General features: G+C 40.8%; 2 protein-coding genes across 2 annotated transcripts; one reads left to right on the forward strand and one right to left on the reverse strand.

The window, feature by feature from the left end:
- shpk (sedoheptulokinase) lies at positions 1-14,297 on the reverse strand. The gene is made up of 7 exons (XM_026182077.1): positions 13,921-14,297; positions 13,700-13,841; positions 9,408-9,582; positions 9,163-9,315; positions 8,822-8,997; positions 5,480-5,680; positions 1-4,076 (listed from the first exon to the last, which is right to left on the reverse strand). Exons 1-7 carry the CDS (start codon positions 14,056-14,058, stop codon positions 3,682-3,684), a joined length of 1,380 nt encoding a protein of 459 aa, XP_026037862.1. The 5' UTR covers positions 14,059-14,297; the 3' UTR covers positions 1-3,681.
- A 78-nt stretch (positions 14,298-14,375) lies between these two features.
- On the forward strand, positions 14,376-15,903 carry emc6 (ER membrane protein complex subunit 6). Its single transcript, XM_026182080.1, has 2 exons — positions 14,376-14,574; positions 15,228-15,903. Exon 2 carries the CDS (start codon positions 15,261-15,263, stop codon positions 15,591-15,593), a length of 333 nt encoding a protein of 110 aa, XP_026037865.1. The 5' UTR covers positions 14,376-14,574; positions 15,228-15,260; the 3' UTR covers positions 15,594-15,903.
- The last annotated feature ends 93 nt before the right edge of the window (positions 15,904-15,996 follow it).

The following is a 15,996-nucleotide window of genomic DNA, read 5'->3' on the forward strand; positions in this document are numbered from 1 at the left end:
TGTGCACAAAGCTAAAACTCTCTTTATTAGCCCGTCTGAGCTCACGCAGGCAGAAAAACACATTCAAAGACAGTCAGGCGCAAATTCAGTTATTAACACTGGTTTATTTCTAGTAGCATCACTATCACTGTGGCTTAATGCAGCATAATGAGTGAGTGAACACACTTATAACGCAGTGGACTGTGACGTCTATATGTGCCTGTGGGAAAAAAAACTGTGTTTATGTGATTATAGTAAAATATGAAGCTATAGACTTGACAAACAGGTTTTCTCTTTAACTGGTTGATGACTTTTAATCTTCATAATCATAATCGTATCTCCTTAAACCAAATGACAACAAGTATGAAAAGGAATATTAAAAAAACAAACAAAGGACATCCATGAACTTTTTGAGTAGAACATATACTAAGTTAAAGGTCAAATTAAGGTTGAATGTCAGAAGAGGTGAATAAAGAGCAGTAAACATCAGAAAGAAGATTTCCCATGGCTCTTACAGGTCAGTTAAAGGATGCTGCGATGACCCCCCCAAGGCAGTAGGTGCTTTGTTACTGTAGCTTATAAAGTCTTATAAAGACCAGAGCAATCTGGCTTTGGGAGATTCTGACATGGAGTAAATAAAAAGTTATGTTACTGTTTTGCTGAAAGTTATGGTCACTGAGCTGTCCTCGGCTTGTGATTCATGTGGCTTTGAGCTTGGCTGGGCCTGTGCCTGGTGTGTTTAAGTCTGTATAAGGTGCAGCTGCTGTTCTGTCCCTGATGGAATGTGGATTCTCACTGGTCTGTTGGGGAGGGTTTTTTTTAGTGTTTTGTCAAAAAAGGTTGTCTTGGAAGCACATCCAAGGTTGCAGGTGTCATTGACGGTTCTAGCTGCTTCACTAGGCTCAAGGGTTTCAGCGCTTACGTTCCCGCCACAATTATCATAAAGGTGATACAGATTGTTCAGCCCTCAAACTTTTCATCACATCTGTTTACTCAAATTTTGAAACGAGTCTGAGTAAGGCATAATCACATTCAGAGCCACTTTATTGGTTCCATCAAACTTTGAAAACACTGCTGTGGGGGTAATGTGAATTAGGCCAGGTTTGGAAAAGACCCATGGCTGTTTGTTGCTGGCTGCCAGGGATGTAATTCAACTCATTACTGGGTTTAGTCTAAATGAGATGGTATTTGGTCACACGGTTTGCTTCGGGATTCTGTGGTACAGCCTGAACCCCATTGAGATAGTGAATCCGGTTCTGGATTATAGAAATGAAGCATCTTAATTATCCAAAAGCCAAACTGCAGCAGTTCGGTCCAGGTGAGCAGGTTTTAGCTCTGATGCCATTTGGTGGTGTCTCATTTCAGGGCACTTTATGGTCCCTTTGCCATTCAAGTTCAGAGTAGAACTATTTGTTTTTTAAATTCATTTTTGTCATATTAATCTGCTTAAACCCCATTACATCAGGGTGTCCCAGCCCTGTAAAACTGGGGAAGACATACCACAGCACAGTGGGAAGCATGGATTCACTGGCACATGAGGGTGATGGGGTAAACCCATCCAGTGAAAGCCTGCCGAGGAAGGACCCTCTGTAAATTGGAAGCCCGTTCACGTCTGTCATCATGAATGATTATTCGTTTGTCAGACTCAAACACACCTAACAGAGCATGGTATTGATGTGGGTGACGCACAACTGATTCACTGGCGTTTTAAGACTTTCTGGGAAAGAAAAGAGAAGGTGATGGAGAAGGAAATTCAGTATATGTTCAATTATAGTATTGTGAACCTTCATCTTCAAGCTGGGCTTCTCCCTGTTTGTTGGTGGATACAGCCAACAACTCCCGGGTTCTGTACCAATCACTGAAAAGTGGGTTGACTAAACCAGATGCTTATCCTCTACCATGGATGGAAGACTGCGTGAACAGGGTGGGTTCAGCTCAGTTTGTCAGTAAACTTGATGTACTGAACAGTTCCTAGCAAGTTCCCCTAACGGAGCAAGTGACACATCAGTCTTTATCACTCATTCAATTTCCTGCACTCATTCTGTTGTCCAAATGCACTGGCTTTTTTGTTTTTGCAATCATATGGCTCAGACATCCATCACATCAGGGATCTTATGGGGTTTTTGTATATATATGTATATACATTTTTTTTTTTTTGCTTTATTAGACAGATGCAGTGAAGATTGATGGGAAAAAGAGAGAGAGAAATGTGGCAAAGAGCTGCAGGTCAAATTCGAACCTGGCCAGGCCACTCTCAGCCACACGCCATATGGTTGCCTGCTCATCCAACTGAGATAAACCAGCACCCAGTGATTTGATGTTTTGTGGTGCTTTGTCAAGAGCAACTTATTCTTGAGACTATACTCAGTTTTCTGGTAGCTTTCCAGCTCCTTCATTTTTTCCAGCCTACTGTTCAAGTGCCTATTCCAAGCACCAGGTTTCCTGAGTTAGAGAATGGAGTTAGCACTGACTGGGGAGGCTGTTGCAGTAAACTTGGTGAACATGATACAACAGAGTGTGGTTGAAAATGAGACATTGTAACTGAGTAAAACTTTTATATGCAGTAGTGTAAATGGGGGGGAAAGCAATGATTTGGATTCAGCTGGTGTCCAGGAAGAGTGTGACAACCCCCAGCCACTAGGTGTCTCTGCTATGGTTATAGTGCTGTTACTTGTAGAAGTAACTGGCTGCATGAGCTACACTTGGGCCCAATTAGTTAAAAGATTCATTACTAGTTACTACCTCCGTTTTGAGCCTGTGAGCCAAGCTGTGACAGTGCGATTAAAAAAGAAAAATAAGGCTCAGTGGGAGTTGACGGGCACTGTGAGAGTCTACACTGAAACAAACACTCAAGTCTCTCATCATTCTCAAGAATGAAAAAAGGTGCTAAAAATGAAACCATTCCATTGGATTCCTGCTATTATGACACTGGTTGATTCTAAACCAAGCGTGGATCACCCTGGTAATCTGCGCTTCATGATCAGACTGAATTCTGATCAATCAGTGTTTTGAAATACTTAACCCACAAACACACAAAGATTCGACCTGTTTCAATCAGGCAGCTGAAAAGGAAACACCCATCCCACAGGAAACTACAAATGAATCTGTCCCAGACACCTAAAATGAAGGCACCTCAACATGCTGTTTTCTGCTTCAGTGTTGACATGTTGATTGCATCTTCATCTCAGGGAACATAAATCATGCAGAAGCTTTAAAGCATTCCAACTCACTGTGATTTCTCTCCATGTCATTATTTAATTTCAGACACCTACAGTTAACAAGTTTGAATTTGTTGCCTCTATCATTTAATGCATCTGTCTGGTGCTGCATTAAGCAGCTGTAAAGCTAAGTGACAGAGGCCTGACTTTTTTCCTGAGGAATGAAGAGCAGCTAGGTCTAGGAAAAAGATGCCGTCCTTTGATTGTGACTTACACTGTAACAAAATCCAACCCCAAATATCAGAAATGCCCAGTATATTGATGAGAGCTGTTCAGTCACAGTAAAATCTTTGAGCTTTCACGAACATCTTCTATCTTTTGGTCCTATAAAATTGCTAACATTGGATCTCTATCCTGTCAAACACAGCCTTTTCTTTAAGATTCAAAATAAAAATGAGCTGTGTAAGATTTGTTAGGGTCAGCTTTAGTTGATGTGCAAAATTCTCAGTCATGTAAACAGACAGAACTGGATAGCGATTCCAATTCAAAGGCGGTCACAGAGAATCATTGCCACGCCCAAAGCAGAGTCTGCGTTCTGTCCGTATACCACCTGCAGAGGGAACGCCTTCTCCACTTCCTGTCTTAGCACTTCGTTCCGAGCGAGCGCGCTCCCACTGCCCACAATCCTGCGGACCCCCGCCTGCTGCAGATGCTCTACGGGCATCATCGAGGTGACGTTGTCCAGGACTCCATGGCAGAGAGCCCTGATCACATGACCCAGGGATAGATTGGTGGTGGAGATGCCAGTCACGTGGCCCAGGCAGAGAGGGTCATGTCTCTCTCCCAAGATAGTAGGACTCACCCTCAGGTTGCTGGTTTCCTGGTTCAGGGCACAATGAATCAGCTTTTCGTATAAGCACGAGTCACTCAGCTCTGCACCTGTGGAGATGGGGGGGGGGGGGGGGTGCAGCAGAGGGGGGCATTTTAGTGTCATCTATCTGTGTAGACTTTAGTTTAACTGTTCTACAGTTGTTATTTTGTTTATTGCATTCATGATTAATTATTCATTTAATGTCAGTTTTCTCTAATCTCTGCGCCGTCTCTGGTCTTTGCTTTCATCTTTAAGCAGCTTTGATTGTTGATCTGCAAGTATAACCTTTCCCTAGAACTGTTTGCCAACGTTTCTGAATAAAGCTGGGATGTATTTTGGTTCTTGCATCTCCAGTAACGAGTTTAGAGAGGTGTCATTTATCATCTCTATGAATATGATAAGTATATGAGCCTGTGAGGTGTACATGGATCTTTCCAAATGAGCTCACATAAACCCTGATTAAGCAGCAGATAAAACTTTCTGTATATCAGAATATACCACAGTTTTAAACCTGGTGTCTATAGTGCCATTCCCTTTAGTTATAGGTTTTATGTAAAGACTGTATATAAATGATGGGCACAGCATAATCATCAAGTGTGAAATGTGAAGATAATGAAGATATACCTTAAAACTACATTTTTCCTAATGGCCAACAGGGAGCGATCCATCTGGTTGAAACAGTTGTAAAAAAAAGTATATGATAACACGTCCCTGCTGCTCACTTGTACGACTAAGACTAGGATTAATCAACAATGTCAGCTGGCATTAGCTATTTGCTGATCTATCTGTATCAATATTATAACTGCTGATGAATAAAAAAAATTTAAAAACTAAAGAAGAGACAGAAGAAACATCCTTCAACCATGTCTTGAGTTTTGAAATTACATAGTTTTCCCACCAGTGGTAGCTCTTGTTGTTGGCAACACACTTCTTTGGAAAGCCACAAACACAACATCCAGCTAATCCGAGCAGTTAGGTTAAATAATTACATAAATAACTACGCATAACAAACGTTAGGGAAGTCTGTTTATGATTTGTGCCTGAAAAGAGAAAAGAAATGGCCAAAATACAGCTTTTTCAACCCTGAATATTGGTATCCGCCGGTTTATGCAAAGTGTCAGTAAACATTTTCTTATTGAGGTTTTTGGTCTCACAAATCTTATCAATACACAATGTGATGCGCGATTTTACATTTTAATCCGTTTTAGAGTAAAGAGGGGGTAGGATTTTTAGAGAAGTTGTCACCTTATGAATATGAAACTGTTGAAATAATTTGTTTCGTTATATTGTACTTGACTTTACTAAGCTATTCTACTTTTTTAAGCCTTTTGTAATAATCATGATTAAAAAATAAAACTAATGTGTGGAATCACAGTGTCTGTGTCCATCTGCAAGTCAGCCTGCACTGTTTGGTTTTCCTGAGAGGGATGACGATGGATTAAGGTCTAGAAAATAGAAGAAGAATACAAACCAAGCTCTCTCATCCAGGAAGTCAGCATCTCCACAAAACTTGCCAACACATTCCCGCCATTGAGCGATGCTGCAACAGCCAAGTATGTGGACTCAAAGTAAGGGAAGTAGGAGATGGACGAGGCAGGCTGAAGAGAATCTGGAGGTTTGAAGTCAGCTGGCATGGCGTAGGTCAGCTGGGCTGAAGTGCTTATGTTAAGGACTGGGAAATTTGAAAAAAAGAAAGAAACTGTCAGCTAAAGAGAATTAGCTGTGATGGTTAGTGATGTGTTTGTCCTGAAATATAAACCCCTAAGTCAGCTACAATAAGTTTTATATTGGATTTTTTTCCTCAACCTTATTGTTTGTTGATCTCTCACTTGACATGCAACAGTGTGGTTTGTGTCTGTGAAGGTTCTCAGTCATCCAGGTCATCGTAGTCTAAGGAGCTTGGAAAGAAAAGCGTCTGGACTTCTTTGAGTTGCTTGAAGACGTTTCACCTCTTATCCGAGAAGCTTCTTCAGTTCTAAGAGTCAAATGGTGGAGAGCCCCAGATTTAAACCCAGTGGGAGTTTCCCCCCAAAGAGGGACAAAGGACCCCCTGATGATCCTCTACCTAATCACATGAGCCAAGGTGTGAAAGCGGGTGTGCTTTACAATTAGAGCTGGGCGATATAAGATTTTTTCATATCACGATATGTTTTTTTCATTTCAGGCGATAACGATATCTATCACGATATAAGCCAAATAACTATATTTGTAAGATTTAAATGTGCCGTTGCTCACAAGTAAAATGTGAAATAATCAGCAGCTTGTTTTTATTTAAATATTTATTTCCCATAATAAGTTCATCCATTAAGCGGATGTGAATGGATGGATGAAGTTCAACAGGGTAGATGTACTTAAGGAACATGAGACTTTTTCAGATAAATAAAGGCAAATATTGCAAACTACACAAAAGGCAGCCGCTAAAGCGTTTAAGTTTCAAAATAGAACAAACGAAACAGACTAAATTGTCAATTCCACTTAGAAACAAAATATTAATTCTAAAAATAAATCTTAGTTTGTTTTATAGAAGAACAGACAAAACTGACTAACTTTTGTCAATATCAAATAAACTGAGAACTAAAAGGAAATTCTCGATCTCTCCTTGTTGTATAGCTTAGCTTTTCAAACAGTTTTAACAGTTACTTTAGTCTGACAAAAGCCGAATGACGAATTAGCGCTTCCAGTCAGAGACTGAGGCTACGTCCACACGTACACGGGTATTTTTGAAAACTGAGATTTTCCGTTTCCGTTTTAAAAAATAATCCCGTCCACACATAAAGGCAGAAATGAAGGAAAACGCTGCTATGAACATGCCAAAGCAGCAGGTGGAGCTAGATTCCTAACCGTGCAGAAATGTTGGCCAATCAGAAGTCTACAAGCCTCGGTGGGAAAAAGTAAACAAAGCTGGGGCATAGAAGCAGAACCGAGTCGTATGTGTGGACGGACAGTAACTGTGTGTATATGTAAGCATTTAAACACTGCAGAGAGTAGAATTAACAGTATTGTAGAAATTCATTTCATCGAAACAATAACGTGGCGCACAGTGTGACGCATGCACCAGTTTATTGTATTTCCGGACTTGCTTTCGGCACAATTTACAGTGCACGCTACTCTGTTTTTTGTCAGACTTGAAATAGCCGAAATACCTTCACACTACGGAACTTCTATGGCTCTTCCGTTCGACAATCTCTCCGGCATTGGAACCATCATCTGTTTTCTCTTCGGTAACCTTCGGTCACGCTCGGTTGATTTTTCTAGTCGGCACACTCATTTCCTCCACTACCCGGGCGGTACGGTGGCTGGCTGCTTCCCAAACACATGTGCGGCCTGGCAGTTGTGCTGTACGTAACAAGTCACGCGACGTGACGCTGCGGCTGTGATTGGTTCGGCTCTGCGCTACTTAATTTGGATTGGCTGACCTTTTTTTTTTTTTTTTTTTTTTTAAAGAGGATAAGAGCGGCGAGGTCTATCGCGATAGTTTAATTTCTCTATCGAGTAAAAGTTATATCGCGATAAATATCGTTATCGTTCTATCGCCCAGCTCTAGTTACAATCAGCCAAGGTTTCGGGTGAGCTCATTGTGAAACCTGGCCCCACCTTATCATGCAATTTCCTGAGGTCAGATGGCCCAGGATGTGAGTGGACGTTAAGGCGTCTGGGAAGGGATCTCAAAACTGGATTATAGATGGCAGACAGTTGGTGTCGTAAACCACCACCTCTGTTCAAAGATGGTCGCTCACAGTGGACGTAAATGGCTTATTTCACTCCTCTTTCAAACCATCTGTCTTCTCTGCCCAAAAAGGGAACATTTGCACCCTCGAAATAGTGACATTTGTCCTTTAGATGCAGATGGACAGCTGAGTCTTGTCCCGTGGAGGTGGCTCTTCTATGTTGTGCCATGCGCTTGGCTGTTTGGTCTCTCCGATGTAGAGGTCTGGGCATTCCTCGCTGCACTGTACAGCACACACCACATTGTTAAGTTTGTGTTTAGGAGTTTTGTCTTTCGGGTGAACCAGTTTTTGTCTGAGTGTGTTGCTGAGTCTGAAGTACACTGGGATGTCGTGCTTGGAGAAGAGCCTCCTGAGTTTCTCTGATACACCGGCTACATAGGAGATGAAAATGTTGTTGCATCTGTCTTTCTTATCCTCCCTCGCTGGTGTCTGATCTTCTTTTCTGTGCATCTTTGCTGACTTTATAAACAGCCAATTAGGATAACCATATGTTTTAAGTGCTTCCTTTACATGTGTGTGTTCCTTCTTTTTTCCTTCAGGCTTAGAGGGAACATGTTCTGCCCGGTGGTGTAGGGTCCTGATTACCCCAAGTTTGTGTTCCAGAGGGTGATGGGAGTCAAAGAGGAGGTACTGGTCTGTGTGTGTGGGCTTCCAGTAAACTTCAATGTTGAGGTTGCCATTCTCTTCAATGTGCACAGCGCAGTCCAGGAAAGGCAAACAGTTGTCCTTTGTGTCTTCCCTGGTGAACTTGATGTTTTTATCCACAGCGATAATGTGCGCAGTGAAGGATTCCACTTCTTGTGTTTTAATTTTGACCCAGGTGTCGTCTACATATCTGTACCAGTGGCTGGGTACTCTCCCTTTAAAAGAGCCAAGAGCCTTACATTCGACTTCCTCCATGTAAATGTTGGCTACAATAGGCAATAGTGTGGTTTGTGATTCAGCTAAGCTGTAAACAAATTCCCCTTTTGGGATTATTAAAGTTATCCGAATCTGAATTAACTTATAAATGCAGATCCACAATCAACTGTGAGAACATTGTGCATTTAGTTCATTAAGAGAGATAAATGGATATCCTGTTTCACCTGCATCTGTCCGTTCGCTCATGCAGGAGTAGACGGAGCACTGGAAGTCTCCTAGCGCGGCCCCTACTGGCGTGCCAGCAGGGATGCCGTGCCACTGAGAGCAGGTCTTTCCTGCCAAGCTACCAGATGGCACACACTTAGGAAGCAGGTGCAAAGGGAAGCCAGCACCCTTCAGACTAGAGGACACACACACACATACAGTGCTTGTTACGTATGCTTGCACTGATGCAAAAAGTGTTAGGTAAATGAGGCTGCAAACCAAACATGCACAACAGTTTTCATGCAGTAGGTGCATTTAGTAAAGTGTTGTAAAAAGGAAGGACGTTCAACACTATACAAACATGTTTTCGTTCCACTGATTGGATGACGTGTTGAAGAAGCCCCAGCTGGCTGCATTCTGGGGTGTCATCACACACCTGTCCAAACCGCACAGCATGGACACCACATAGTCCTGGATAGTACCTGCAACCATAAAGTCCTCAAGGAATTTGGGTCTGCGGAAAAAACCACACAGCTTCAGCTTTTGTATCCCAATTGCAAAATGTATTTATTTATAATGTATTTATTTTTAAAGATGTGAGCTTACTTGTGTTTCATGTACCAGAAGATTGTTGCACAGCCAAACCCCGTGGCGACGCTGAGATGAGAGTCTGGTCTGGGAAGAGAGGTGAGGAAGTCATTGCTGCAACGTCCATCTTGCCAGGTGATCAGCTGACTGGTGTCTTTGGCTGTTAAGGAATCACTATTGGACCAGACGCAACCTGGGTGGTGCAAAAGACAGTCAACTGAGTGCTTACAACTTTAATACAACCCTTGTTTGAGTTGTTATGTTGACTGCTGTGTTCTTGAAAGACTCTGTCCTTTGCCCTGTCCTATTATCAATCAATGTTGTTCTAAAGCCTCTGGATCCACTTAAACATTAGTCAAACTAAACTGCATGCTTATTTTAGATACCACTCTATACAGATACTCTATACGTATCTGTCGCTATTCTTTGTGACCATATGGATCGGTCCCTCATATTACCATTATTTCACCGAAAGGCACCAAGTTAATACTTAAAAAAGCTGCAACAATACACACAAATATAAAAAGTACTTGGTGACAACTTTGCTTTTAGCCTTTAACCCTCTGGGGTTCAGGGTATAACTGGTTGTTTTTTGACTACTTTTGATTTGTCCTCTATATTTCACCTTTAAAAACTGTTTATCTTGCCAATTCTGTTATTTTCACATTTTGACATACTGTATAAGCACAACTGATCTAAATTCAGACAAAATTTAAAATATGAGTAGAAAAAAGTTATATTTTTGACTGTAAAAAACACAAACATGTTTTACGAATCATTTTCATAACTTGAAATGCAAATAGAAATTGTACATTTTTTGAAAATATGCACAAGTTTTGCAAACAACAAAGTTATATGGTACTATTTATCTAAAAATGCAGCCAAGGCTCAGACGTTTTTTATATAACCATTTAAAACTATTTAGAGAACAATGAGGTGTTCTGCATCAAATAAGAAGACACACAAATTATATATGCAACTCCAAAAATAGTTTGTGTCCACTATAAGACAGAGGAGAACAGCACAGGGATAAATCCTGCAGGTATGACAGAAGGTGTGTCACTCCTGTTTTCCATGTGGAGACAGCGTTTACATCTGCCTTTGGTGGCTTTTTTTGCAGCAACTGTGACATTCACTAGTAGAAGTGACACACAAAACAAAACAACGACTACACTACACATTAACTACACAAGACAACACACTAACTTGAGTCCAAACACAGTAAACGTCACAAATCTATCATGTATCAAAACTCACTCGCTCACTCTCGCCGGTGTCACTCCTAAAACTTCGCCCTCTTCCTAAACAACCAAATGCCACATAATTTTTGATTGGTCGACATGGCACATTTTTCCACTTTTTCTTTTTTTTCACTCCCAAGCAGAGAGTGTTTGCTACCGCTGTCCGTAGAAAACGCCGTTTTTACGGTTTCTTCCCGCTGTAAACACCACTGTTTTATTTAGAATTGAAACTAACACTCAGTCCGTCAACCCTAGAGGGTTAATCAGAAAGCCTTAAGTTGGCTAGTTATGTAACTGGCTAAATGTTTAAAGTAGGGGTGGGCGATATAAACGATATACGATAGAAACGATATAAATTTGGCCAACGATAGAGATTTTGAATATCACGATAGCGCATGTTGATGATGTCATCAAGCTGCGCCTGTTTTGGTCGAAAGCATCGCAGCTGCTACAACCATTATCATCTGCAAATTATGCCGGGCGACAGTCATAGCAAAGAGATGAAACATTTTTGAAACATGGGGAAAGCCAAAAACTGCACTTCCTCCACTTCCGTAACCTTGATTCATTAATGTTGAATTCTCTCGCAGCTGTTCTATTCCCATATTGTTCATCCTCCAGCTTCACTGTGCTAATGTTATGCTAACATAGCTGTGTCGCTAGCAATCACATAGCACAACATTATATACCAGGTAGTCCAACTTCAGTAACTCTGCAAACACCACTGCTGTTTAGTTTTCTGTCTTCATTTATGTTGAAAGTGGTAGCAGAGCTGTACGTTTTAATTAGTTTCAAAAATCTCTCAGTCAGAACATGGTATGTCATGTTTAGGTGGAAACTAGCGAGCTAACTTCCTGTTAACTTCTAACTCCATTAAATTTAATAAATTCTGTTTTTATGGATGCATGGATGTTAAACTTAATTGTTACACCTGATAAAGCAGCAACGCTGATGATTTTATTAAAGATGAAAGAGTTTAGACCGTTTTTAACTCTTAGTGTTGGTTTGACTTTGGGACCTGAAGGGGATGAGGTTTTGGACACAGATTACTCCGCGAAGCTCCTCACTATGGCAGCCGTAATGCTCTGACAATCCAGAATTCATATATAAGGCACACTCTCAATTTATGAGAAAATTAAAGGATTTTAAGTGTGCCTTATAGAGTGGAAAATACGTTATACAGAAGAAAAGAATATATCGCGATATATATCGTTACCGCACATGCTTCAAATTATACCACGATATGAATTTTAGGCCATATCGCCCAGCCCTAGTTTAAAGCTTTCACATGAGTAAAGTAACACATATTACTGCTACTGCTAAGTAATGTTAGCTAAGTTCACAGCATATTCCATAAATCTTAATGCCATAACTAACTGTATAATAGCGCTGCCGTATTGCATCACACTCATTGCATTTCAATCATTTCTCCAGCGAGTTTGATAGCTAGCAAAATAATAATCATAATTTTAAAAATTAGCATGTGTAACGTACTGGAAAATTATTCACTAGGACTCACCTATCATGCGACTGGAGAGCGCAAACTCCGCCATTGTCGTTTTCCATCAAACACTCATTAAAACAGCAACTGCAGGTATGTTTTTTGTTTTTGTTTTTGTTTAAGAACTTTATAACTGCAGGTATGTTAGCGTGCTCATCCCGACAGTTAGGGGGAGAGGCGGGTCACATATTGAAACAGACAGCCACAGAGGTGCAAGGCAGCCCAGGCAGAGAAATTTTGCTTTTACATTTTGCGACTCATTTTATTTCTCTATCTGATAAAAATAAATAAATAAATCAATTAGATAGTTATTTGTGGTGAATGAAATACAGTTACACTTTCAAGCACTTTTAAGCACCACATCTGAAATGTAAGCAATCACCCTTACGAACCCTGATACTGAATACACAGATGCTAAAAAAAAAAAAAGGGGTTCCAGAGTGTTTGGCAGTGTGGAAAGATTAAAATATCTTGGGAAGAGATCAGATTGACAAGTGAGAAAATAATTACTTAGTGAAAATAAATGAAAATATTCTATTGATAAACAGCGCGATAGTCAGAAAACTATAGGACTTTTAAATGGTGATTACATGGTAAGTCAAGAAAGCTTTGCAGGAGGTATACATGTTTCCAGTGTGTCCGAGTGTAAGCTGTATAAGTGTCCAAATGTGTGGCTGTAAACACCCTAAGAAAAATTCTCTCCAATCTATCTAAGATTTGCATCACTTCAGTACCTAATCTGTGATGATCCTGGTATAATTCATCCATCTTTACACAAATGTTTCCATCCTCCACCTAAATGAATGTATCCAAGATACAAGAATTAAGATTACACTGATACACACAGTATGTTTCCTGAATCCCTGATGGTTGTGTTCAGAGAAGGGACATTGGGTGGTAAAGGTCCTAAAACATGATCAACTACTCCCCACTCACAATTTACCATTAGACTGGAGCACTGTTAATCACACATTGCTTCATGCCATTGGATCAGGGCATAGATAGGATCAATGGTGAGATGTAAGTGAGGACTGCACTTCATTACATTCATGATAATGTTTTAGTTACTTATTAATTTGTAGATCTTAAAATCTATCCATGTTCTACCTTCACTCTTTGACCCTACCACATCTGGGTCCCAGGAAAGAGGTAGACAATGAAAAAAACAGAACCTGTGTTATGTGGTATTATAAAAGTCAAAGCACTGTCAAAGTAATGTCTCTAATTCTGAAATAGCTCCTGAATGTAGTGCGAAATCGTTTGACTCATTTCTTAATTGGTATTATGACTTTTACTTGAGTAAAGAGCCGAAGTACTTGTTTCGTCACTTTGCCAAACAAAGACTATTTTGGCTCTTGCGCAGTGTCATCTGTATTTGGCACAGGGCTGCACGTGAGCCTGAAAATCATGTCTAATCTTTCCTTTGACACCTGATTTTGTTTTTGATCATGTTTTTCTCATTTCCCGTGAAAAGAAAATCAGAATCAATCCCCAATCATAGAGCCGTTGTTACACAAGTTACCACACTGACGATGAAATGCCACAGCCCGCGCGCAGAATAACTTTACCGCTTTTTGGTTTCCAGAATAAAACTCCGTGCATCTGTCCGGTCAGCCCGATGCAGCACACATGCTGCAGTTTGTCTCTGGGCAGGAGGCCAATGCACCGGTCCAGAGTGTCTATGATCCGACCCGTGTCCTGCTCTTTCGCCTGCGTTACACACAATCACACAGAGGTGTTTAGATTACTGAGCTGTAGTTAAAATTGCGGGACAAGTGAACGCACTCACCTTTATCCCGCTATCGTCGGCTAAATCAGAAACAGTCGGTAAAGACTGACTGGCAGCTATAGCTCTACATCCTCTGTCTAATAAAACGGCTTTTACTGAAGAGGTACCCACGTCCAAACCCAGGATAAAGTTAGACATGACTGATGTTTACGATGTGTACCTTGAGCTTTTTTCATACCGAAATGCAAAAGTCCTCACTGCTGCATTCATGTGATTAAAGGAGTTTAGAGCTTCTTTGCTACTTAGATTAAATTTGCTGTTATAAAACTGCTGTTTTAGCCAAAAATGTGAAATAACGAATTTACATTTTGATGTAACATAGTGTCTCCTTCAATACAAATTCAAAGGTAGCTTCCCTGCTTAAACGTTATTCAGGGTAGATCAATTTCCTACTGTTTTACTGTCAAGGAATGCACCAAATCGGCTCCTCCTGAGGCTGACTACCGCCTTCCCACAATGCACTGCGCAGGAGCATGGCTGACTTTCGTATAGGAGTGTCATCCGAACGAGAATGAATGCACTTTTTCTTTTGGTGACAGCAGCTGACTTTTCCTGTAACTGCTTTAGATTCAGGTTTGCTAAGTAAATCTTGCATGTTATGTTTTTGTGACCGCGTCGTGAGGAGTCGACAGGAAGTCCCTACATTAATCTCCGGTGAGAACCTGTCACCGTCAGTGGGCAGCTGGGAGAGCTAGCACTGCTAGAATTAGCACTGGTAGAAATGTTAAAATAGTTCAGCTGATGTGCAGTTTAGCCCCCAATAGTCTGACTCTGCTTTGTGTAGTTTGTGTAGTTGTGTAGACTCTGCTGTCTGTGTCGTATAATTTTACCTTTTTATGTCAAAACGAGGCTTTGAATCACCTTGAAGTTTGGCAATAGCTAAGCGAACCCGACTTGCTTTCTTTGTCACGCAGAGTGAAGAGCTTTAATGTGTCCAGATTTGTAGTTTTATGTTGATTCAGTGTCATGATGATCGGTCTTTCTTTTTTAATATAATAACCTTCATTACCAGCAGTAAGATGGCCCTTAAATTATTCCTGGTGAAAATTGTCTGTCAATGGATTTTTAAAGTAAAACCGATCGGTCTCTGTTTTAAATGAGCTATTTTTGTTTTGTTTCTATTTGGTGTTAATTCTATAAAGCATCCCGAGTCAGGATGTTTAGGATTTGAAATCATTAGTCCTACTATTCATCATGTTATTTCGATTTTGATTATTTATGAATTAAAAACCTCATTGTGCGAGGTACATAAAATCATAGTAGGTACTGTTGCTCTAACATTGTTGCCTTAATCTTTGATGTTACAGCAGCACCTTCTGTGGTAGCCGACCAGAGCCAAGATGGCTGGAGTTGGGGCCAAGCGCGAGGGACCACAGTTCATCAGTGAAGTGGCAGTGAGAGGCAACGCGGCAGTGCTGGATTACTGCCGCACCTCTGTGTCTGCGCTCTCGGGAGCAACAGCCGGTATCCTTGGCCTGACGGGACTGTACGGCTTCATCTTTTATTTCCTATCATCCTTTCTCCTCTCGCTGCTGCTTATTCTCAAGGCCGGACGGCGGTGGAACAAATTCTTCAAATCACGGCGGCTGCTCTTTACTGGAGGCCTCGTCGGAGGCCTCTTCACATATGTCCTGTTCTGGACTTTCTTGTACGGGATGGTGCACGTATACTAGAACATCTACTCGAAATAACTCAGAAATATTTGTCTAATGCTCTGTAATTCTTTAGGTTTGTCTGCCCTGCTGTTGTAGATAGGCTGTTAGTGGAAGGCTTCCATTGTGAACTGTTTATATGTTAAACGATGAGTTAAGAGAATTAACTGTCCTTTTCTTTCCTCCATATTTACCAGAGAATGAACTCTAACCTGTACTTAGAGAGCTATAGTTATAATGTAGGTTTACAGATCAAATCCTCACAAGTTAAACCAAGTCAGAAAACAGCAGATGTAATTACTGACTGGATTAAAGATCTCTCTAGAAGTTTTTTGGATCACTTTTTCTTCACTGGGGAATGTCACTAATAATAATAAAATTGTGATGACAAAAATGTGTTTCCAATGACAAAGAACATTCAATA

This window comes from Astatotilapia calliptera, chromosome 10 (genome assembly GCF_900246225.1).
Source record: "Astatotilapia calliptera chromosome 10, fAstCal1.2, whole genome shotgun sequence".
In the NCBI taxonomy this organism is placed as follows: Eukaryota; Metazoa; Chordata; class Actinopteri; order Cichliformes; family Cichlidae; genus Astatotilapia; species Astatotilapia calliptera.